Here is a 25,070-nt window from a genome sequence, read left to right on the forward strand (position 1 = left end):
TCATGATACATTAGTGTGATGGTCAGTGGGAAGAATGCTCCATACACTTGGGGTCTTTGGAAATAATTACTTTCTTACAGATAGTTAAAAAGATCAACGGTGTCAGCGAGAACTTATCTGACATGCCAAAATTGCTAATTGCTCAAGGAATCCCTTGCTACCTCTGAAGGAACCCTGGTTGAGAAACCTAGTTCTAGAGCTTATGGAGGGAAAATTCAAATATCCAGCCAGAATAATTATCATGGCCTAGCAAGTCCCCAGGGTGATGTGCCCAGATGGTGGCTAGGAAGCTGATAAATATTCTGGCGCCTTGGAGAGATGGTATTTCCTCAATAAGGAGAGTTCCCAGCCTTAGAGGGGGCTGTTTCCTCTCTGAGGCAAGCCTAGGATTGTGTTGTTGTTCTGTGAGGTCTCAGCAGTGGCAAAGCTGGGACCTGGAAATGACCTGGAACTGACTGCAGGACTTGACTAAAGGCATCCAGAGGTACATAGGACTGTCTCACTGGATTGTGCCTGGAGGAAGCTGGAAGGTGGCAGCTGTTCTGGGGACTTGTGAAAAATGACCTCAAATTGATTCTTGGTGACTGCATGCTTTTGGGATGTAAGTGCCAGAGGTTGCTCGGACTGAGACAGCTCTCACGGATATTGGCCATTCCTTTCTCCTCAGCAGTGTCCTGGACTGGTACCTACAGCTGTGCATTTGTACAGGATACCCAGGTACCAAAGAGACTTGCCTCATTGTCCCCCAGGTGTGAAGCTTTAGGGCTGTTTAAAAAGCTATCTCATGGTCCCCAGCTGTGAGGGTTAAGACTAGCCATTTTGGAGTATCCCATGCCCAATCCCTCTCCTATTACAAGTTCTGCATACAACAAACCACAAAAAGACAAACCCCTGGACTGATAATTGGAGCTGGAATGAATAGACTTTGCTTGAGTGACTGTCAGCCTCTGTACTGTTTAGGAAAGAGCCAGTTAAATTCAGCAGCCCTTGTAGGGTAGTGTTACAGACAGGGGCGAATTTACCACAAGGCAAACAAGGCATTTGCCTAGGGTAACATTTTTCGGGGGGGGGGGGGGGCAGCTGCATTTTTCTGGGGGGCAGTGCTACCCCCTGAAAGAAAGGATGGAAGAAGGGACACACACAGCATGGGGACCAGGTGGGATCTGAGAGAGGCTGCAGGGTGCTTGATGGTGTATGCAGAGCCTGACTCTTGTTCCCGGGGATGTCCGGAGCTGTGAAGGTGAGTGTCTTCTCTCTCGACGGAGTGGAGGTGGGGGGTTGCCAGTGTATGGGGGGAGGTGGTAGTGGAAGGCTCTCTTGGGTGGGGGGGCGGGGCTGGGGTGTTGTTGGTCAATGTCAGGCTCTCTTAGTGGAGAAGGGGGGGTGTTGGTCGGTGTCAAGGTCTCTCCATGGAGGGTGGGGAGATGATGTTTGTGTTGCCTAGGGCAGCAAGAAACCTAAATTCAGCACTGGTTACAGACATAAAGTACATTTTACTATTTGAACTGTTTTTTTTATGTTACTCTCAGCTGCCAAAGTGCCCATGCTGAAGAAATACATATCTTTGCCCAGACGCTTTATAGGTTTGCCTTGATCTGGATGAAACAAGGCAAATACAATTTGAATTGAACTACACTGTGTGTATTGATCAGTTTGTATTTGAAGGTGGCAATACTACAGTCAATGTGTAAAATGATATACTATTTAGTGTTCATATACGAAATGTTGACTTACAGGAATCAATCAAAATTTAAAGCAGCTTTGGAAAAAAATGGAGAATGGAAGCGTTATTCCATCTACCAGCTGTGGGGTTCGGCAACCCGTTCCTATTCCAGAAATTTAAAACATAAGGGATATTACTAATATTACTTTATTTCTTAGGGCCAACTCACACTGACTTGTGCTAAAATGTATGGAAAATGGATGTACATGTCTCCATTTTAGACACGAGCAGACATTGACATACATTTTACAAATCCCTTGACATACATTTTGACATAAGATGACATGTATTTTAATGCGCGTTAAAGCATTTTCACAGGATATCCTGTACATTGCGTTGACATCCGCTTACATCTGTTGCGTTGCACTAAAATGCATACATGTTGCATTTTAGTGCAACGCAGGTCAACACAGTGTTATGGTGTGAATAGGACACATTGGAAATTATTGCTTTTCAGATAACCTTCTGTTGATCTGAGTATTACACGTTTTACTAAAATGCAGATCAACGCGCTGGTGTGAATTTGACCCTTAAAGTCCAATTGAACTTGCAGTTTAAATAATCTAAATACATTCCAGGTGCATTATAAAACAAAAGATGTTCAATATCTTACTGTTGATTTTCTTTAGAAAAGAGTAAGACCCTGTTCACACCATACATGCAAAAAAACTGATGGCAATTGATGTACAGATTTCACTTGCAGAGAAATCCATTTACATCAGTTTTCATGTGTGCTTCAATGAGTTTTATACATGTTGCGTATTCCTGTGCAGAAAAAATCTGCAAGTGGTACTAGTGTGGTTTGATCAGGGCTCATAGAGAACAATTGATTTTGTTGTACCCTTGAAGAACGCATGCAGAAAAACTGATGTCTCTGCACCATGGTGTGAACAAGCATTAAGAAATTTAGTCCTTAGCAGAGCTCTGGTTCTGACTCAGCAGCAAGCAGGGGCGGACTGACAACTCATGGGGCCCCCGGGCAATTGGGGATCATGGGGCCCCTGTGTCCTTGCCCACACTCAAAGCACACCCAAAAAAGCCTATAAAAGGTACCAGGGGCATTTTATGGGGCCCTCTTCTGACCCCGGGCCCTCGGGCAGTGCTCGAATGGTCAATCCACCCCTGGCAGCAAGTGTATTGGACCTCTACAGAGAGACCACTGCCTCTATAAAGAGAGCAAGGGTTCTTCTCTGCAGCATGCTGGCAGCATACAGGATTTTCTGCTCAGGTTGTGGCTGATTTAGGGCTCATTCACACTGTCCATATACTAAATGCTCAGTTGCCAGTTTGTCCTACAAGGAGCTGCGGTGAGAGGGCAGTGCGATGCGCTGTTCAGTACATCGCATTGTTTCATTTATTTCCTTCTTTAAACTTTTTTTAAGCGCACAAAGTGACTCCTTATTTATGTTCTGCACTGCTGCACAGTGTGGTGCAATCCAAGAAACATGGCTGTGTTCTTTTACACTGCGTATCGCACCAGTATTTTGGTGTGAATAAGGCACATAGAAAACTGCTAGTCATCGCACAGAGTATGAATGAGCCCTAAGTTGAAAGTTCATTTGGACTTTGTCAAATTGATAATCATGTAATCATTCGGTCATTCATTCAAACTAAATAAATTAGCATGGTGTTGTACCTTGTTGCAATAATAAATATTGAGACTCTGTCCAGAAGGTGTGACACATTGAACTGGAATGTTACTGTGAAAGTTATCTAAAAGAAACAAGCAAATAACTAACAAAAACAACAAAATGAATAATACACAAAATGTGAATAACACACACTTATTACTATAGGGTTGACTGGAGCTAGTAGTTAAAGCAAACCTGTGCCCAGATAACGCACAATAAAGTATTTGTGTATTGTGAACAAACAGATCAAAACAAACAAAAGGATTTAAAAAAACAAGCTCTCATTCACCTCTGTAGCTGTACGCATCATGGAAAATGTAATCTTCATTTTCAAATTTATAACAGAAGTGCTGAAATGTTAAAGCTCTACTATAGACACAGTAAACTTATCAAGCTTCAAGTAGGCGTACATTGCATTGCCAGAAAAGCAACCCCTTAACCTGCTGGCTTTCTTCTACATTACTAAAATCTGCTGGTTGATATGCTGGGGGGAGTACAGATCCTCCTAGATTGTAAACTCCAAGGAGTAGGACCCTCAAATCCCTCTTGTATTGAACTGTATTGTTGCTGTATTGTCTCCCATTATATTGTAAAGCGCTGAGCAAACTGTTGGCGCTATATAAATCCTGTATAATAATAATAATAATTGTAGACCCCTGTTCCCTGGTCAAGTCTCCTCCTTCTCCTCCAGGCTGTTCACGAAACACAAAGTCTCAGATTTTTTTTGTGAATGATCAGGAGAAGGAGGTAAACACATGACTATAGCGCTAGCATCTATGAGACCTGCAATGCACATCCACAGCATCCCAGCCTATAAACCAGCAGATCTGGCTAATGTATAAGAAGGCCAGTAGGGTAAGGAAGACGTTTTTAATCATTGTATAAATGCTTGCAGCTTGGTATGTTTATTGTGTCCAGAGTAGGACTTTAGCATTCTATGAAGAGTAGAATCTTCATAAACAAATAGAAGGTGTTTCCAAGCTGTTTGAATCCAACAACACATGACTTTAAATTCTTTGGTGTGATCTCTGAGGTTTTTTGAGAATTAAATACTTCACAGTATATGCAGCTTGAAAGGTCATTGGAAGCTTGTTTTAGAAATGTAGTGTGGATGTGTTTCTGCATGTGTGTTTCTGATGAATTCTGGTGTATTTTTTATAGGTTTTTAATTAGTTTTCAATGTGTTCCAAAGCGGTTTTTCCCCTCTTGTTTTTTTCCCCAAGGTTCCTTGGGGTTTGTTTTGCTGTAATGGGTCTGGTGCATTTTTGATGGGTTTAGATGCGTTCTGGTGTGTTCTGGTGTATTTTTTATGCTTTTAGCAGTGGTGCGAACTATGTTATTGGAACCCATATAACCTACTGTCCATGCGTTTTTGATGCAGAAAAAAAATACGCACTGGACTGCATCTGGTGTGAACCAACTCTGAAAGCTTTTTTAGGCTTGTTAAAAATGTGTAAATGATTAAGAGGCAGAGGTGCACAAAGATCTATACTCAACCAAAATCTTAAAAAAAATAATAATGGGGCACTCAATTGACCACTTGGTCTTTAGTTTTGCCGCCACTCTATGTTTTTCTGTCTATATGTGATTGATGTATGATTATTTCTTCAACTCAGAATACTGAATCTATCTGGGGTGAGGGAAAAACAAAACAATGGGTATCAGATGCAAGCATCAAACCTTGTCAAAAACTTCCTCCTACTTCCCCCGGGGTCTGTTTCAGTGCCGGTTCACACTGATGCGGTGCTGGATTCACAGCAAAAAGGTTAGCAGAACCTGCAATTCCTGTCTGAATCACATGCGGTTTCCATCGCAATAATTTGAAACGGCACTAAACATTCACAGAACTCAATACCCAAAAAATAAAATAAATCAATATAGTGCACTATAACATATATCGATGAACCTCAAAATATTACAAAAATCAATATGTGCTATATTAGTGTCCATGAATACAAATCGTCCATCAATTGAAAAACATATTAACCACTTGCCTTCCTGAAAATTTTCCCCCCTTAATGACTAGGTCATTTTTTACTATTTGGCACTGCACTGTTTCAACTGGTAATTTGTCGGTCATGCAACTCTGTACACAAACAAAATGTATGTCCTTTTTTCACACAAATAGAGCTTTCTTTTGGTGGTATTTGATCACCACTGGGGTTTTTATTTTTTGTGATATAAATGAAAACATTTTGAAAAAAAAACCCAATATTTCCTGCTATTGGTTATAAAAAATATCCAGTAAACTCAACGTTAGTAATAAATTTAGGTCAAAATGTATTCTGCTACATTTCTTTGCTAAAAAAATATATTAATTGATTTGTGTGAAAGTTATAGCGTCTACAAACTATGGTATATATACTGGAATTTACGCAGCTTTCACTTTCTAACTGCCTATCACATTTCTTGAGGTGATAAAATGCCAGGGCAATACAAACCACCCCACAAAATGTCCCTTTTTTGGAAAGTAGACACCCCAAGGAATTTGCTGAGAGGCATGTTGAGTCCATGGAAGATTTTATGTTTTGCCACAAATGTTTGGAAACTTACGAAATGTTTTTTTTTTTTTTTTACAAAGTTGTCAGTTCAATGATATATTGCACACGCATGCCATGGGTATATGAAGAAAAACACCCCAAAACACATTCTGCTACTTCTCCCAAGTGTGGGGATACCACCTGTGAGAGACTTTTTGGCTGCCTATATACATACAGGCCCCAAAAATCCAATGACCAACTCCAGGCTTTCAAGAGGCATATTTCCTCATGTAATTTCCTCACTACCTATCACAGTTTCAGAGGCCCTAAAGTGCCATGATAGTACAAACACCGCCCCTCAAATGACCCATTTATGCAAAGTAGACAACCAAGGAATTTGCTTATGGTGAGTATTTTGCAGATATCATTTTTGTCACAGGGTTTTTAAAAAAAAAAAAAAGAAAAAAAAAATTTTTCATTTTCTTCCTTTGTTTTCCAAAAACTTGTGGCAACAAATAAGATCTTCAAAATACTCACTATGACCCTTAGCAAATACCTTGGAGTGTCTACTTTCCAAAAAGGGTAATTTTTTTGGGGGGAAGGGGGTACTTCTACTATCCTAGCATTTCAGGGCCAACATTAGAAGCTTATGCCAGACATCATTCATTCTTCTAACCACTTGAAGACCAAGCCTTTTCTGACACTTTTTGTTTACATGAAAACACAGGGTTTTATTTTGCTAGAAAATTACTTTGAACCCCCAAACTTTGAAAAGCAGAGGCCCTAAAGAATAAAATGGTCGGTGTTGAAATTTTTTATGTCACACAGCATTTGTGCAGCGATTTTTCAAATGCAATTCTTTTGGAAACAATTCACTTTTCCGAATTTTAATGCACAAAAACATAATATATTGCCCAATTGTTTGATAAATATAAAAGATGATGTTACGCTGAATAAATGGATACCAAATATGACATACTTTAAAATTGCGCACACCTGTGCAACAGCGACAAACTACGTGAATTTTTAATATCCATAGGTGACGGTTTAAAAGCCTTTACAGGTCCCCACTTTAGATTTGGAAAAAGAAGCACACAGATGGCACAAACACCTAGCACATTATCCAAGGTTTATTTAAAATTGTAAAAACAGAAAACGCACTCAGAAAATGAGGTGCGTATAATATATATGAGGCGGCACTTGTTACATTCACTTACATTCATATATATTAGGGCATTAACCTCTGTCGACTCTAGAGGAAAGAGACATGTCCTTGAAACACATCAGCAGGCCAACCTCACCACCAGTCGGACACTCTGCCATTACGTTGGGCCATCCTAGTGGTTTTATAGGCTTTTATATGCACCTCATTTTGTGAGTATGTTTTCTGTTTTTACAATTTTAAATAAACCTTGGATAATGCGCTAGGGGTTTGCGCCACCTGTGTGCTTCTTTTTTTGCAGTTTTGGTTTGATTCCCAGTTTGAGGAGGGCTGCATCACCAAAATTTTACTCCAAGGCCATTAATATATCTGATTCCCTGTTTTTTTTCCTGGTATTGACCCCTCTGAGGCGCTGGAGAGTTAGTTCTTTCACCACTTTAGATTTACACAGGAGGTCTAGTGCTAGAATTATTGACCTCGATCTGACATTCGCAGTGATACCTCACATACATGATGCAATCTCTGTTTACATACCGCCATGAGACCGCCACTTGCACTTGCCTTTGCACACGAGCATGGGGATGGAGATGGGGTTGAATTTTTTTTTCAATTACCTTTCATTTTTTTCACTTTTATTGTTATCACATGGAATGTAAATATCCCCTGTGATAGCAATAGGCAGTGACAGGTACTCTTTTCTGAGAAATCTGGGGTTTATTAAACTCTAGATCTCTCCTCTGCCCTTAAAGTATCTGATCACACCAAGATCGGTGTGATCAGATGCTTTCCCAATTTTAAAATGGCGCTGTTTATATACGGTGACACTGAAATTATGAAACACTTGTAGCTCCCCTTCTCTTAGACCATAGAGATGATTGGAGGCATTTCGGATTCTGATCAGTTCTATGGTCAGTCGGTGGAACTGCTGGGTACATTCATGGGTTCCCCCATAGTAACATTGTACTACTCTGGGGGGATCAGGGATTTTTTTTATACACTTAGCTTTGCAGGAGCAATAAACATTATTGCTCCTGCAATGCATAGTTTGCTTTGAACTGTCATGAATGGGTTAAGTTCATAACTGTTCAAAACACAGTGATCTGTGATTGGCTTCAGCTGGAGAAATAGTACAGGGTGCTGTGATTGGCCTATGTACCATGTGAGAGCCGTGGTACAATCTCAGCTCTCCAGGGACAGAAGCAAAGCAGTTATGAATCAGATTAATTCATAACAACTTTGTTGTCATTGTATTCACGTGATCGCATTTTTCACTGGGATGTGCATTCCGCTGAGTCTGGTAGACACAGCAGACGTGGAGGGAATGGTTGCGTGCTGGTCCTGTAGCTGCCGCCCGTTCGCAGTACATTGTGGGCAGGCAAACAGAAAGTGGCTAAAAGAAAGTCAACTGTATCTTTTTTTATGTAAACACCAGTGAATCCACACCTCAAGCAACAATGTATCTTTCTTTTTTCTTCCAAAAACAAAACTACCACTGTGATAGTGCTCCCCACACCCATGCTGTTCCAGAATCACTTACCAAAGTTTACTGACCTTAAACTTAAGGATTGGCACCTTTGGGGAGGGGGTACCCGAATTTGACAGGTACATGCTCCCACTTCCACTGCGATTGCCTAGGCAATTGGAAGCGGAAGTTGTCCACCCCGTCTCTCCCTGTAGTCTTCTGGGACACGTGACAGGTCCCAGAAGATTATGGGGCCATTCACAAAGCGCAGCACTACTTGCGCTTGCGCAGTGGGCACCCGGCTGTGAAACCGCAAGCTGTCACAGCCGGATGCCCACACTGATGATGCCGGTGCCGGGGAGACAAGATGGTGCAGCTGTGGTGAGGACACAGCTGGACCGAGGGACAGGTAAGTGTCTGTATTTTAAAAGTCAGCAGCTACAGTTTTTGTAGCTGCTGACTTTTTTTTTTCAGCTGGAACTCCACTTTAATAAGGAAAAGAAGGCTTAATTTCTCAATACCGAATTCCGTTTGTATCCATCTTCATAATTCACTCTCTCGCTCTCTTAAGTTAAAGTTATATTAAAGTAAAGCTTCTTTTATCAATAACAAACATGTCATACTTACCTGCTCTGAGCAATGGTTTAGCATAGAGCAGCCCCTGATCCTCTTCTCCAGTCCTCTGCCAGTGCTCTTGGCTCCTCCCCCTTGACCAGTGCCCCCAGTAGCAAGCCGCTTCCATGAAGTAAAGGTAAAAAACCTTCAGCCTTCACAACCACTTTAAACCAAAAAAGAGATAGAAGATATAGATATCAAAGGATAAATTCCACCAGATGAAACGCGTTGGCATGAGTCTTATGAACATGGGAAGGTAGTCTGCCCACACAGCTGAAAGGATGGGTAGTGGCCCAATAGCCGGTACATAATAGGTGAGACGTGCAAAAATGGCCACCTATAGTAAATGCTTGTAATTGGTGGATTCAGTTTATGTGCATATCCAGGTGACAAGAGTGGGGAGACATCTATATTACATTGATTAGTCATTATAACTCAGCAGAGCTTGAACTCATTTTCGAAGCTTTGGACCAAATGCATTTGCAAAGCGTTCAGTCATTTGCCTTTAGTAAATCAAACCCTTTGTCATCATTGACAGCAATGTCGCACATATGTTTTTTGTGATATTTTGAGGTTCATTGAAATGAGTTACAGTGCACTGTATTGATTTATTGGGTAAGAACTGAAAACCATTTTCACTTTGTTAATAATCTGTAATTTTGAAGGTGGTTTAGGTACACCTAATCAAAGCTGCATTTAGTGTTAATACAGTATATCTATCATACAGTATATCTATACAAAAGTATACATTTATACCTTGTCGTTCTTCTTTAAAAAGGGGTATCCAACCTTACATAAAAAGTCTTCACCAAATTCATCACAGCTTACTCCTTGCTTGTCCTGGGGATTTAAAAAAAACGTACCAAATGTCTCACCAAATTATACAATAAAACAATAATAGTGCTGTAATATAGCTATATGTAGTGCTCTACAAAAAAAAAGCTAAATATGAGTGCTCTACAAAAAATTAAATGAACAAAATAAAAGATAAAAAATGAAAAAAAAAAAGATGAAAAAAATAACAAGATAAGATATTATTATACAGTATTTATATAGCGCCAAAGGGTATGCTCAGCGCTGTACAGTAGCAAGGGGGACAGAACATGAGACAAGACAGTAACAATACACTACACGAGGGGTTCGAGGGCCCTGCTCTTTCGAGCTTACAATCTAGGAGGGAGGGGAAGGTGGTACAGGAGGAGATGGCTGTGGGGGATGGAGTGGTGGGAGTGTGGGGGATGGAGTGGGGGATGGAGTGGTGGGAGGAGTGGAGGAGGTTAGTTGTTAGGTGAGGTCGGGTGTCAGGTGAGGTTCGGGTAGGCTTCCCTGAAGAGAAGGGTTTTCAGGGTGCGCCTGAAGGTGAGGAGGGTAGGTGACAGTCTGATGGATTGGGGAAGGGAGTTCCAGAGGATGGGGGAAGTCCTGGAGAAGTCCTGCAATCGGGCGTGGGAGGAGGAGACCAGGGAGCTAGAGAGTAGGAGGTCCTGTGAGGAGCAGAGGGCACGGGTAGGGTAGTATTTGGGTATCAGGTCAGTTATGTAGTTCGGGGCGGCATTGTGAATGGCTTTGTAGGTCAGAGTTAGCAGTTTGAATTTGATGCGTTGGGCAATCGGGAGCCAATGAAGGGATTGGCAGAGGGGGGAGGCAGATGTGGAGCGGTTGGTGAGGTGGATGAGTCTAGCCACTGAGTTTAGGATCGACTGGAGTGGGGATAGCGTTCACTTGGGTAGGCCAGTGAGAAGGGAGTTACAATAGTCCAGGCGTGAGATGATGAGGGAGTGTACGAGTTGTTTGGTGGTGTCTGGGGTGAGGAATGTGCGTATCTTGGAGATGTTGCGGAGGTGGAGCCTGCAAGATCTAGATAGCAGTTGGATGTGAGGTAGGAAGGAGAGGTGGGAGTCCAGGGTGACACCCAGGACTTTGGCGTGTAGGGTGGGAGAGATGGTGGCATTGTTAGTAGTGATAGAGAGGATGGGGGGGGAGGCATGGGGTGGGGGGAAGACCAGGAGCTTGGTTTTGGATAGGTTAAGTTTGAGGAAATGGAGCGACATCCAGTCTGATATGTCGTTTAGGAGGTGGGCGATGCGGGCAGAGAGTGAGGGGGTGAGGTGGGGGGTAGAGAGGTAAATTTGGGTGTCGTCGGCATAGAGGTGGTATGATATGACAAAAAAGGAAAAGAACCAGCAGCTACGCACTATATATGACTCTCATACATATCAGAAATAACACTAACATTACTTATTCGTATAAATTACTTTCATCAGCTAGTAAAACTGTCCGGTAATGTCAGACTAAGATAAAATGACAACTATAGCATGTTCTTTTAAACTCAACCAATCATGCAGCCAGAATGGGTCTTACTGGTAGACTAGAAAAATAATTATGTTGGTATCTTGCTACTGTCAAACAAATATACCATGGGTCCAAGAAAGGGGTCCTTGATTCAAGTCTTGGCCAGGACACTGTCTGCGTTCCCCCTGTGTGTGGGTTTCCTGAGTACTCTGGGTTCTAAAATAATGTATAAATTGGCCCTAGCACTTGTGCCAGATTGTGAAAACTCAACTATAGCCGACCATGCAGACCTTCTCATTTCAGACATGGAGTCACAGGCCACATAACGTTCCTTGGTTTGAAGTGCACCACGATCTTGGGGATGTAGCAGATAGGATGGGATATACCATGAGAAAGCTTTAAAAAAAAAAAAAAAGCTGGATGCATTCCTAAATGAACAAAACATAACTGGATATTAAGATTTATAGGTAATAACACCAGGGATTGTTGGATTGTTGATCCAGGGACTATCTGCTTGCTTTCTGGTCGATCAGGAAGGAATTATTTCCCCTTCTAGAGAAAATTGCACCATGCTTTATAGGGTTTTTTTGCCTTCCTCTGGATTAACTATCAACGCTGGCATCTTCTACCAGACTTCTTTTGGGTGTCAGACTGCAGTAGTCTTTATTTGTCGGTGCAGGAATTCAGTCATGCAGACACATAGGGGTTTATTTACTAAAGCTGAAGAGTCCAAAATCAGACTCCCTTCTACATAGAAACCAATCAGCTTCCAGGTTTCATTGCCAAAGCTTCATTGAACAAGCTGAGGTTAGAAGCTGATTGGTTTCTATGCAGAAGGGAGTCTGATTTTGGACTCTCCAGCTTTAGTAAATAAACCCCATAGGATCTGTGCTGGAATGCAAACCGACCTGTGCTTGCGATTTTGAGTGCGGTTTTAATTCCATTCAGCTATACTGTATTACTTTATGTGGCCAACGCACTATGATCTGTTTTTATGTTGAAGAGGAATGCCCATTTCTTTTTCTGGAACAGCAAACTGCATTGAAATTATGATGGTCATTGAAGTATGAACTTATATCATGTGGAACAGTGATCTCTTTTAAAGATACAGTACATGGTTCAAGTCTGATATCCTTCCAAAGTGGGCTACTGAGCACTAAGTATTTTTTGTTGTGTTTTTGTTCTTGTAACTTAGTATCTACTAATACCCTCTTTGGGACAGATCACAGCCTTGGAACCCCTTTTGTATCTAAGAGTATTTCAAATCTTCTTTATAGTTCACTTCTAATTCTGACATATTCTTCTATACAAAATGTTCTTGGACTGTCTTGTCTTTTTTAGACCTACTCACACATTTTTAATTAAGTTTAAGTCTTTGGGACCTTGAAGGCCATTCCAAAAACACATTATAAAACAAGAGAACAGATGTAATAGTCATCATGATAGAATTTGAGTGCAGGTTTCTCATGCTCCAATGCTTTTTTGAGATGTTCTCTTCTTCAGAGAAGCTGAGTAAAATACATGAACTGGAAATAAATAAAAGCATAGCATCCCCATTGACTCAGCACGAGTCAAATAACCCATGCATTTATTTTTCTCAGCTTTCCTGAAGAGGAGAATCTTGAAAAACATCAGGGGGAAGTGTCAATTGGGGATGTGGCATGGTTTATCCTGGGGGGTCAATGCTATTGTACATGGTTCTTGAAGTATGTTTAGGCTCATTGGCTTGTTGCAAAAATAATCTCCTTTTAAGCTTCAGCTTCTTGGCTGACTGCTTCACTTTGGCAAAATTTGCTGATATTTAGTGACATTTATATTTATCTTTACAATGATTCCTGTGCCAGTGGTTGTATTTATTTATGGCTTGTACATGGTTTAACTCTACTCACCTCTGTTTTAGCCCTTATAATATTGGGAGTATATTTCATTACTATCCTGGAATTATAAGCACTATCACCACTATTCTTCAGAGTGATGGTGACATTAAATCTGTCCCTTCCGTGCCGTACAATCATCTCATCAAAGCTGTGAAATATAAGAAAGCAAACACGTTAATACATGAAGCAAACATTTTAGTTGACTGTTTTAATTTTTTAAATTCTATTTTAATAATATTAACATTTGTTGCAATCCCTGGATTGGTAGTGCTCTGAAACAGGTGAGTAGGTGTGGATCAGTGGTTCTGTTGCTAAAGCTCTGCTGTTTCTCAACTTACTTACTCTATACCTCTTTAGACAATGGCATTATCAATGATTTCAATCAGGGACACTGAAAGGAAACTGCCACTGCTTTCTACTTAATTCTTCATAGTGCTCTGAGTCTGGGGAACCCTTTTCATAGATATATATATATATATATATATATATATATATATATATATATACTGTATATACACACACACCTTTTGAAAAGTAAGATTTTAATCAATATCTCAATGAACACAAGAACAATTTCCAAAATTTTGACAAAACTGAGATTTATAGAATGCATGTTTAGCTCATTACACGAAATTAAGGCTAACAATATAACTTAGATTACAAAATCTTCAGTTTTAGTCAAACTAGTTACTCCCAGTCATCCTTTCAGGTTCAGTCTGTTTGGCTGTCTGAATCATGGCTTTGCCACCCATGATTATGTCACTCCATTGGATGTGCATAGGAGTCACATCATCAGGACAGAGAAGGGTGCCATTAATGTACGCTGAGCTGTGCATGTGCAGTTCAGTGTACAATACAGCTGACGGGCTGGGAGAAGCATGTATGACAGAAGAGACCAACAGTCCCTTCTGTATTGAAAACCCTGTCTGCCGGCGGTTATTATTTGTAAAGTTCAATTTCACCCTTGCAGTTTGGGAAGGCTACAGGGCAAGAGTATTTTTTCTCTTGCCTGGAGTGGGGCTTTAAAATGAAACAAGACAAAACATATCAACTTAACAATAAATTTACATTTGACCTAAATCCATCTATCTTTCTATTGTTTCTGCTAAAGAAAAAATCCAAACACATCTTATTCGTTGTAAAAGAATTTTACCTTTGCTCATCCACACTTAATTGAGCATCTAGAACAAGGTCACTGATGCATGTTTTATTAGTACCACAGTCCATGGTAAATGGGATCTGTAAAATGAGCAAACAAGTGCTTAGTAGGATCTGAAATGTAAGAAATGTCATTACCATTGAGTTAAAACAAAAATGTTCTGCCCAAAATTATATTTCATCCTGTGGGAAGGGATATGCTTCCCACTGTACTTCTTAACCACTTTCAGTCCGGACACTTTTACCCCCTTCCTGTCCAGGCCACTTTTCAGCTTTCAGTGCTATCACACTTTGAATGACAATTGCACGGTCATGCAACACTGTACCCATATGAATTGTTTTTGCATTTTTTTGAGACAGATAAAGCTTTTTTTTGCTGGTATTTATTCACCACTGGGATTTTTTTTTTTTGCTATGCAAATGAAAAAGTCCCAAATTTTTGAAAAAAGTGTTTTTCTTATAAAAGTTTGCAAATAAATAATATTTCATCACAAATCTTGGCCAAAATCTATTCCGTTTTTTTTTTAGTAAAAAAAAAAAAATAACCCAAATTAGTTTATAACCAAAAATTATAATTTTTAAACATTTTTTTTTACATTTCTATTTTTTTTATATTATTATTTATTGTTTTATTTATTTATTGTGGGGGGGTGATGAAGATTTTTTATTTTTTATTTTTTTTACAATGATTGCTTTTACACCCACAAAGGCTGTAAAAGCAATCATTTCTCCTTCTGCATTCTTGCAGCCATAGAGAACTACTGTGTGAACTGTGATTGGTTACAGCTTGTCACATGGTTCAAGGCTGTGGTGAATAGCCTTGTACCATGTGACCTCTGTGATCATTCACAGATTTCACACGTAGTAAGCAATGATGTCAGAAGTGACATCTTGCTTACTACTCTGCATGTGATCACTGATTGGCCACAGCTGGCACCGGATTGTGGTCCTGTGCGCTCCCAGGGAGCGTGCACAAGCAGGGGGCGGGGAAGCCATTTGTAAATGGCCACCTGACCCTGCACTGCCACCGTCGGGCCGTTTATATACAACGGCCAGACGGGAAGTAGTTAAAAACAGTAGTTTATGGTATGAGGATCACATTGCATCTTTCCAGTAAAGAGCTGTGCAGGGGGTCAGCACAAGTCTGATCAATGGAGTACAGTCAGGATGTTTCCAAGTGTAGTACAAAAAAAGCAAACTGACCATGCTGGGATTGGATGTGTTTCCACGTCCTGGTGTGGTCAGTTTGATATAGGAAAACAGGGGGACTGTCAGGATCACCAGGAATTTCACACAAAGGAAGCAATGCATTATGTATTAACCACTTGCCGACCGGCTGTTGCATATAAACGGCCGGACGGTGGCACTGCAGGGTTGGGTGGCCGTTTATAAACGGCCTCCCCGCACCCTGCTTGTGCGCGCTCCCTGGGAGCGCGCAGCACCGCGATCCAGTGCCCGCTGTGTCCTCCGGACACAGTGAAACACCGATCGTCGGACGGGACCTCTGTACGAGGTCCCGATCATGTGATCACTGATTGGCCAATCAGTGATCACATGCAAAGTAGTAAGCAAGATGTCACATGTGACATCATTGCTTACTACGTGTGAAATCTGTGAATGATTACAGAGGTCACATGGTACAAGGCTATTCACAACAGCCTTGTACCATGTGACAAGCTGTGACCAATCACAGCTCACTCAGTACTTCTCAATGAGTGCAAGAATGCAGACAGAGAGAAAGAGAAATGATTGCTTTTACATCCTATATGGGTGTAAAAGCAATCAGTGTAAAAAAAAAAAATCTTCATCACCCCCCACAAGTAGTACAGTGTCACCATGGTGATACTGTACTGCTAGGGTGACAGTATATAAAAAAATAATAATATAAAAAAATAAAATAAAAATGTAAAAAAAAATGTTTAAACATTATAATTTTTGGTTATAAACTAATTTGGATTTTTTTTTTACTAAAAAGACAACGGAATAAATTTTGGCAAAGATTTATGATAAAATATTATTTATTTGCAAAATTTAAAAAAAAAACACTTTTTTTCAAAATTTTTTGAAATTTTCATTTACATAGCAAAAAAAATAAAAATCCCAGCAGTGAATAAATACCACCAAAATAAAGCTTTATCTGTCTCAAAAAAATGGTAAAAAATTCAATTGGGTACAGTGTTGCATGACCGCGCAATTGTCATTCAAAGTGTGATAGCGCTGAAACCTGAAAATTGCCTTGGTCAGGAAGGGGGTAAAAGTGTCCGGACTGGAAGTGGTTAATAAAAGTACAGACACATTTCAGAAATATGACATTTTAGGTAACGTGAACTTTAAGTATACATCAGGATGGGGTATAGGAAAAATTAAAAAATCAGTACATCTCTGCAATACATTCAGTTCTTCATGTTGTATCATTTAGCACAGAAATCCATTTTGTGCTCATGAATTCCTGTTTGGGCTGACAACACAGTGGTTTTGCTGCAATGAAAAACCAGCCAGCATTGTCAGCTCTGATTGCTGGGCTACAGAATCCCCCCTCTCTATTCTACACCGTATGTATGAATACAGAATACTGATGCCTTGACTCACAGGAGTCTGCTCTCACACTTTCTGCAGGAAAAAACTTTTGAAAGATGCAATAATCCTGTGCCAATAGGAGCTAAGCTTGCAGCAGCTGTCCCGGCATGCATTTTACAATCCTGGTGATAATATCACACATTGTAATAAAAGCGGTTTCCCACCACAGGAACAAGGTAATGAAAAAACTAATGCTACTGGCTACTGGGGAGCTCAAGGTTCATTCTGAACCCATGTTCAGACCAAAATTTGCTTGTTCAGAGGTTCGCTGAAAGGCCAGGCTAAATGTGTATTTGACTAAGCTGAACCTTGGGCTACAGCGGGAAGTGAAACATTTAACCGCTTTCCCGCCGCTCTATAGCAGAAATACTGCTACAGGGTGGCAGGGCTGCTCAAAATCATGGATATATACGTGATTTTGCATTTCAGGGTAGGGGGCACGCCACATGGGGTTCACCCACAAAATCCAGACACTTATCTGAGAATAGAAGTGTGCTTACCCCCTCCCCCTGAAACATATCAGGTCACATGTTATCAACATTGGGGGGGGGGCACCTTGCCAGGGGGGATCCCCTGGAAAAGGACCTTATGTATATTTTGATAAGACACTGACTATCTGAATAAACGTCTGCATATTTGCTGTCATTATACATAAAGTAGCCTTTTAGGGAAACGAAGCACATATTTCATTCCTTCTGGTAATCATGAGCAGACTGTCCGCACCAAACATGTTTCTTTCTTATATTATTATTATTATTATTATACAGTATTTATAAAGCGCGAATAGTTCGCTCAGCGCTGTACATTACAAAGGGGGACAGAACATGTGACAGAACAATACCAATACAATGTGATACACGAGGGGTTCATATGGATTTAACCATACAGGTTATGGTGAGGTTGGTCATGAGGAACCACAACACCCTCCACTGAAACAGTGTGAAATATAGTAAAGCCTTAAAGCAGTATTAACCCCAAAACAAAATGTGTTGCAGGTTCTCAATCAAATGTGGTGGCTGTATTAGTTGTCTATTTTTTATCCTTAATATCCTTTATTTCCTGTGTTATCTAGTCAGTAACACACTTTCTGTCTTAGGGTGGTTTCTCTTTCTATGGAGGAGCAACAGAAACACCCTTGGACAGAAGCATTGTCTGGAGTCAGTAGTTAGATGAACTAGTAGATTAAGTCGTACTTTACATTTTTTAACCAACTACTATTTGGCGGTATTCCCAAGTGTAGCTCGGGGTAACATTTCAGTACCAAAAGCGGTAACCCCGAGCTACACTCGGGAATACCATGCGGCACTGCTCCGGCATGTGTTCTTCACTTACCTTACCCTGCGCTCCCACGATGTGTCCCCTGCAGCGTCCCCGGCCATCTCCTCCGGCCGATGCCGGCATCCGGCTTCTGTGTCCTGTCCCTGTGACGTCGGGACGTACGGGCGCCGCCGCCGCCGGCGGCGGGAAATTTAAAAATTTTAAAAAATGTCACAGTAAAACATTGCTGTTTCAACCTATTTCACATACATATTGTCCCTAGTGCTTTGTCCTGTGCCCTGCCTGCATTTTGTCTGTTCTTTCTGCCTGGAAACTGAGAAATGTCCATGGCGTCCAAAAAGTGTCCCTTTAGGTCAAAAGCGGTTTAGATCAGCTAGAGAACAGCGATAGTAAATCAGAACCACTTACAGAATTGAGTGATAATGATTCGTGGGGGAAATTCGTCATCAGACACTGAAAACGATTTTGCGACTGAGCTCAGCAATGTGCGAACTTGGCGCTATATTTCACATTTCAGTGTTTTTGGTTTGATTATATTATTGAATTAAATTTTTTATTATTTTTATATTATTTTTATGATTATTTATTAAATTATAATTTATGATTTTGTGTTTCAAATTTTATCATACCCGGGATGTTTACTAGACTCTTGTTCGGACAGATTTCAGTGAGTTTTTCCTAAAAAATACAGGCCTACAATAAAAAAAATACATATTTCCATGCAAAAAAATGGTACCGCTTTCAGCACCAAAAATCTGAAATAATCATACCGCCAGGGAGGTTAAAGTTGTAAGTACCTCCCACCAGTGGTAAATGGTTTGTCTCAACCCTCTATCACTTTGCCAAACAGTTTGGTCTGCTAAAGGAAGGTAAACAATAAGAGTAGGATCAATAGATAAAAAACTAAGCTACAGGTGAACCCAGAAAAACAAAGACTGCCTTTGTTGATTCTAGTGACACATGGGTGTGGATTTACTAAAACTGGAAAGTGCAAAATCTGGTGCAGGTCTGCATAGAAACCAATCGCCTTCCAGGTTTTATTGTTTAAGTTTAATTGAACAAGCTGAAGTTAGAAGCTGATTGGCTGCCATGCACAGCTGCACTGGATTTTGCACTCTCCAGTTTTAGCAAATCAACCCCATTGCATCATATATGTTATTTTGCCTTTAGTACTACTGTTGAAAAAAACAAAGGGCACCTACATGTTTCAATTCCATCACAAATTCCCAAAAATAGGCTGTTTGATTCACATTTTTAAAATGTAAATCATCCCTTTATGACCCTCAGCCAACAAGAAGTACGGGTTTCCAGCCCAGACAGAGTCAAATATTATCAAACTGTTTCTTCCAAACTATATATAGACATTTCAAGCTTCTCAGATGGCCCAGATGCATAAAAGAATAATTTGCATAGCTCTGCTTACTATCTTAATAAACTCCTCATTTTTTGATGTATAACGTAAGGGAGTCACATAGACACTTTCTTTTATAGGGAAACACAAAGAAAATTCTTAGCATACCCTCCTAACAAGCAGTCACATAGCCTTTTACAGAGTGGGACAGTCTGTAGAACAGAAGAAAGACTGGAGTAAATCTGCAGTTTCTTGTTTAGTCTGTACTTACATAAGCATTTATGATCCTTGGTTGCTCATTGCTGAGTACTGGGCCTTCTTCTGGATCTTTAAAATTGAACTCAACAGAAATATTTACAGAATTCAAAAAATCGGGTTTTTCCTATAATAGAATAGAGAACACATATGTGAAAATAGCAGTCACATTGACAAGCTCCATAAAACACAAGCCTATTCACACATATATTTCAAGAAGAGATCTCATTCTTTCATATATGTCTGGTTTGAGATTGATTTTTATTTTAAAGGGAAATTAATAGGACCCATTCATGGTTACTGTGTCATTCTATTTCTAAATCTCCTAGTATGCTTTGGAATAATGTGACAGATATATTGATTTTAGTGCACACCTCCATTGTACTCCTGAAGAAGTTGACAAAAGCATTGAATCATTGGTTTTTGAATTTCCCCCTAGATAATTACTAATGAAATATTGTACTCTTATTGTATACTTATATATAGGCAATACGTTGGGAAAATGTTAAACACATGTTGGGACATACGCCAGAAGGTGTAGCTGTATGTACATTTGTCAAACCAACATGGTCTGTGCTTGCAACCCCTTGAAAAATATAATATTAACACTAACACTAGTTCCCTTCTAGTCTATTCAGGTTGTTCTCAATCATGCCCTGATGAAGGGAGTACTTTTGGACCCCCAAAATGCATTGGGTACTTTTTCCCCCTGACTTTTATTGGAATAAAGTTGTAACTGGACATCTTAGCAGTGGTGTGGTGCTTAAATTTATATTTTTGTTACATTACACTACAAATCAAAGATCCTCTGGGGTGTAGAAGCTGCCTGCCTAGGAACCAGATCAACCTCAATACTTTCAGATAGCAATACTAGTGAGATAACCCCATGGGTCCACTGCTGTTCTTCCACTTTCTTCAATTATACAGCACCCCTGCCAGCATTGTATTGCTGTTTGTGACCCCACTTGGGAGATTCCATCTCTACGTTTATCCTGGTGATCATTTCAACTAAGACTGAAAACAGAACATTTTGAGTCATCACCAGAATTGGAATTGAGGGGACAACTTCCAATAAGGACACTTGTTGCAGTGACAACAACTGTCTAAGAGGTAATTTCTTTCACTTTGTAAGGATTTCCCTGTGTTTTCTGTTGTGTCCATGGGACAGGACGTGAGGGGCTCCCAACTGCTCCACAGGTGACAAGAAAAGCCTGACAGGTGGGTTTAAACCTTCTCTACCCTATCCAAAACTGAAAAAAATGTGTTTTATATACAGTAAACTTTACACAGCAAGTTGACCAGAATGATGTGAACTATGGGGCCCATTTTTTCTTGAAAGTGGAAAACTCATTTAACTGTAAGCAAATGCATGTAAGAGGAATATGGTTAAAGTATTACTTGCCACCATATAGAAATTGTGGTTTACACAATCGCCACTTCGAGAGACTAAACCTTGTACATCCCTTCCATTGGTGTTATTGAAAAGACTTCGGGATAGAAAACGATGTGAGTCAAGTGTGATTTTGTATTCCAGATCTACATCAAATAAATGTAAAAAAATTGTTTAAAAAATAAATAAATAAATACAGTTTTACTTTAAAAATGACCATAGGCATACCAAATTTGTCCTGCTTGTTTTCACCAGATTTAAGGTCTATTTTGAAGCAATACTTTGCCAGGATGCACACAGTTTTTCTGTTGTTGATCCCACAATTCTTTGTTTCCATGTTGATGGTATCTGGGTCGAAATGTGTTGATACTGTCACTTCCACAACATCACGAGTCCTAGAATAAAAACATTAATTTTAAAAGCATATTCAATTCTGTCCTTACATATTCTACAATAGAAGGATTTTAACAACCTTTTAGCAGAGTCTCGCCTGTTTCTGTTCCTAAGAAAAAGCTGTATGTTTCACTATGTCTCTGGAATACTGATAACTGAATGGGAGTTCAATATAATCAGTTGATGCTCTTTCAGCATTCTATTGAGGAGTGTTGCAGTGTCTGCAGCCCTTTAGAAGTAATTAAAACTTAGGGAGAATATCACTAAAAACATAATTCCTATTACAGAGGAAATATAAAGCTTTACTTGTATCCTAATACAGACTTCTGGGAAAATCAGTGAGTCAATCACATAAGCAGGAAATGACATTCTTGGGTGTAATTCATACACCAACTTATTTTTTACCAAACACCTCCAGTATGCCATATTGCATTGAATTTTACAGTGTAGCAATTGTATATTACTTACTTATTTTTTAATTTACTAATTTTTTTCCTGAAAGTGGACTTACCCTTGAAATGAATAAAGTTAAGTAGTATGTATAACGTTGTATATTTTATTTTCAATAGCATATTCTGTTATTATGAATATACTAATTTGCTTGTTTTGGTTCATTACACTAGAAGTAAACCTGTACTCTATTTTTGACTTTCACAAATAAAAGCCTTCCTGGAAGATACCGATTATTACCTTTATTAACCAGGAAAGTGTCTTCTGTGCTCCATTCTAAGTTAGTTTCAGTTTTATTGCCACCTGTCATTCCCTGACTCCAATACTAAGCTCCACAAATCGCAAACCACCTTTCCAATAAGTGTATCTTACTGGCCACCATGGTAATCTCACTGAACAGCGGAAAAATGGTTTGCAAGAACTGGTTATGGTTATAAGTCAGGAACAGTCAGGCCCTAGTAGCAAGCAGAGTGGCACAAAAGAACTGCATAATGTATTTGTAGAGCCACTTAATGTATAGATGATAAAAAAAATAATAGTAATTATAATAATAATAAGAATAACTTTTTAGCCACTAGTTCTCAATTTGTTCCGAATATGTATCCTGGGAATCTTCTTTGAATCAATGGGTATAACAATACTGTATAATGGTTTCAACTGTGTAATGAAAATACCAAAAGGAAGTAAATTGGAGAATTTATTGTCAGGGTTTACATTGACTTTGACTTCACATCAATACATACCAAAACAGAGAAGCTCCTCCAAGACCTCCAATAGTTACATCCGTCAGTCCATCTCCATTCAAGTCCATTTTACCATCAATAGACTGACCAAAAAATTTGACTGTTTTCCCATCTCCTCCTGATGGAATACGCTGTTAGAAATCAAGCAAAACCCCTCTTTTATCTCAAAAGCTTTTACTGACTTTAAGTACAGTGTATGAGGTCAAGAAATACAGTTTTGATACATACCTGAGCATAGTCGCTTCTTATGGTTTTTCCACTTCCATGATAAATATACACAGCTCCTCTGTGATCTCCCTCTAAAGGAGCCCCTATAGCTACATCATTGTAGCCATCTAGGTTGAGATCTGTCACTGCCGCAATAGCTGTTCCAAAGCGTGCCCCACAAGGTTCATTTTCTGCTTCTTGTTTGCAGGTTTGGTTCATAGGCTCCAAACTCATCTCATGCTTAAAAGTCTCCTGTGAAAACAAGGTATGTTAACATGATCTTCTTACTAGGACAATATACTGTAGACTTGACAAATCAATCACTTTAAATTATATTTCCTAGTTTTCAGAGGAGTGATAAATGTTCTTCTTCTTTGCTAGCATTTATTGCTGTCCATCAGCCCTGAGAAAAGAGATCTCTGCACAACGCTAGTCAAACTATAACCCCCTTATGACGCTTCTTGCGTTTCCCATTAGTGTGGATTCTCATTTATATAAGAATCTGCATAAAGGTCAGTGATAAAGAATTGTTGAAGTATGTTGACATCATTTTCATGTTAACCACATTGAAGTGCTTTTTGGGCAAAATAAAATAGAGCCTTCTTAAAAAAGGAAATCTCTTAGCAACCAGTTCCTGTTGCAACAATAAACACCTTGATCAGGTCTATGCAACTTAGCATACAGAGAACAGGAGTTTGGAATATGTAATATACAATCTGGTATGTAGAGTGCAGAGATCAGAAGTATTTAACATTTTACCCATACGTTGTTGCTCAGTGGAAGGAAAAACATGTCCCTTGTAATTACAGTATTAGTGTTCACTAGCAGTAAAAAATCCCCCTCCATCCTTCCATCATTGGTGGTCAGTTCCAGTAAGCAAAGCCAATTTAATGTTCAATAAACCAGATGACTGTGACCTATTCTTAAATAGATGACAACAAGCACCTTGGCCAGTCAGACCCCTGACGAGTTTTTATAGACTTTCCCAAACCCAACTAGTTTCTGTTACCTGCCTGAGAACCCACTGAGGATCCAGGATCTGAACCTGCATGGCATCAAGAACAACACCTTTCATCCTGTGTGGAAACAGGGTATTCTCCACCTGCACACATTGAAGGTTGTGTGTCTCTATCCCATAAGTTCTCTTTCTTTTTTTCCCTACCTTTTGAGATAATTAACGTTCTTGAGTCAACTAACTACACTGAATGGACTCTCCTGTATCCCTTTGTTCTCTTTCAGTGGACACCATAAGCTGCCACATTGGCTGCAAGTAAGTCTCTCAGAACTTTGAAGACCACCATATCTCATACCTCAATTTTAATCTCTCCCTCCCATTGCTGGTTGGTGGCAGTAAGTTATATGCCCCCTTAGAAAATTAATTTAGCAAAAAGAAGCAATTAATAGCCAGCCTGCCCATACACACAAAATATGTGTGGTCCCAAATAATCAAAACAAAACCTCAAAACAATACATTCATGTCCACGAATAGGCCATTGGATAGCGGTTATTTAACAAAACCAAAAGGCATTGACACTGGCAAAAAGTATTGATTAAAAATACAAATTTATTGATACTCAAGTTAAAAAATATGTCATATATATGCCTCAATTAACAAACCATAATTAGTAAAGGATACCGACCACCACTATAAATTCACAGACATTGTCTAGACAAGCATAGGTAAAACACAACCATCATATGGTATCAGTAGTGACCACTAGGAAGAGCAACATACCCTAACAGCAATAAAAGAATAATAGACAAATATCCAAGTGGTTACTAGTATGCCCTTAGTAATTACATCCACTAAAAAATGATATGATGTATATCAATAACCAGAAGCCATAGCTAAGATCATAGAGTATAATGTAAGTGTATATACACTACATATATTGATTGCTACCATGAGAACATCCTTGAGTCTTTAACATAGTAGTATAGCTTAATTAAATCAGCAGAGAGCAAAAGTAGCAAGAACACATGGCAGAGATCCGAGAGTGGCATAAAGCAACAGGCTTATAGAGCC

General features: G+C 39.6%; 1 protein-coding gene across 1 annotated transcript in view; it reads right to left on the reverse strand.

The window, feature by feature from the left end:
- The window catches only part of ITGA1 (integrin subunit alpha 1), a 190,037-nt gene that overhangs the window by 27,531 nt on the left and 137,436 nt on the right, over positions 1 to 25,070 (reverse strand). Inside the window, exons 14-22 of the mRNA XM_089682692.1 lie at positions 23,066 to 23,296; positions 22,838 to 22,968; positions 21,480 to 21,646; positions 21,264 to 21,397; positions 19,878 to 19,988; positions 14,396 to 14,481; positions 13,255 to 13,390; positions 9,830 to 9,913; positions 3,360 to 3,436 (exon numbers count right to left, since the gene is read on the reverse strand). Coding sequence (XP_089538818.1) covers positions 3,360 to 3,436; positions 9,830 to 9,913; positions 13,255 to 13,390; positions 14,396 to 14,481; positions 19,878 to 19,988; positions 21,264 to 21,397; positions 21,480 to 21,646; positions 22,838 to 22,968; positions 23,066 to 23,296 — 1,157 coding nt within the window. The remainder of the gene's footprint in view (positions 1 to 3,359; positions 3,437 to 9,829; positions 9,914 to 13,254; positions 13,391 to 14,395; positions 14,482 to 19,877; positions 19,989 to 21,263; positions 21,398 to 21,479; positions 21,647 to 22,837; positions 22,969 to 23,065; positions 23,297 to 25,070) is intronic.

This window comes from Staurois parvus, unplaced genomic scaffold (assembly GCF_062004578.1).
Source record: "Staurois parvus isolate SC_StPar_1 unplaced genomic scaffold, SC_StPar_1.0 ptg000294l, whole genome shotgun sequence".
Lineage (NCBI taxonomy): Eukaryota > Metazoa > Chordata > Amphibia > Anura > Ranidae > Staurois > Staurois parvus.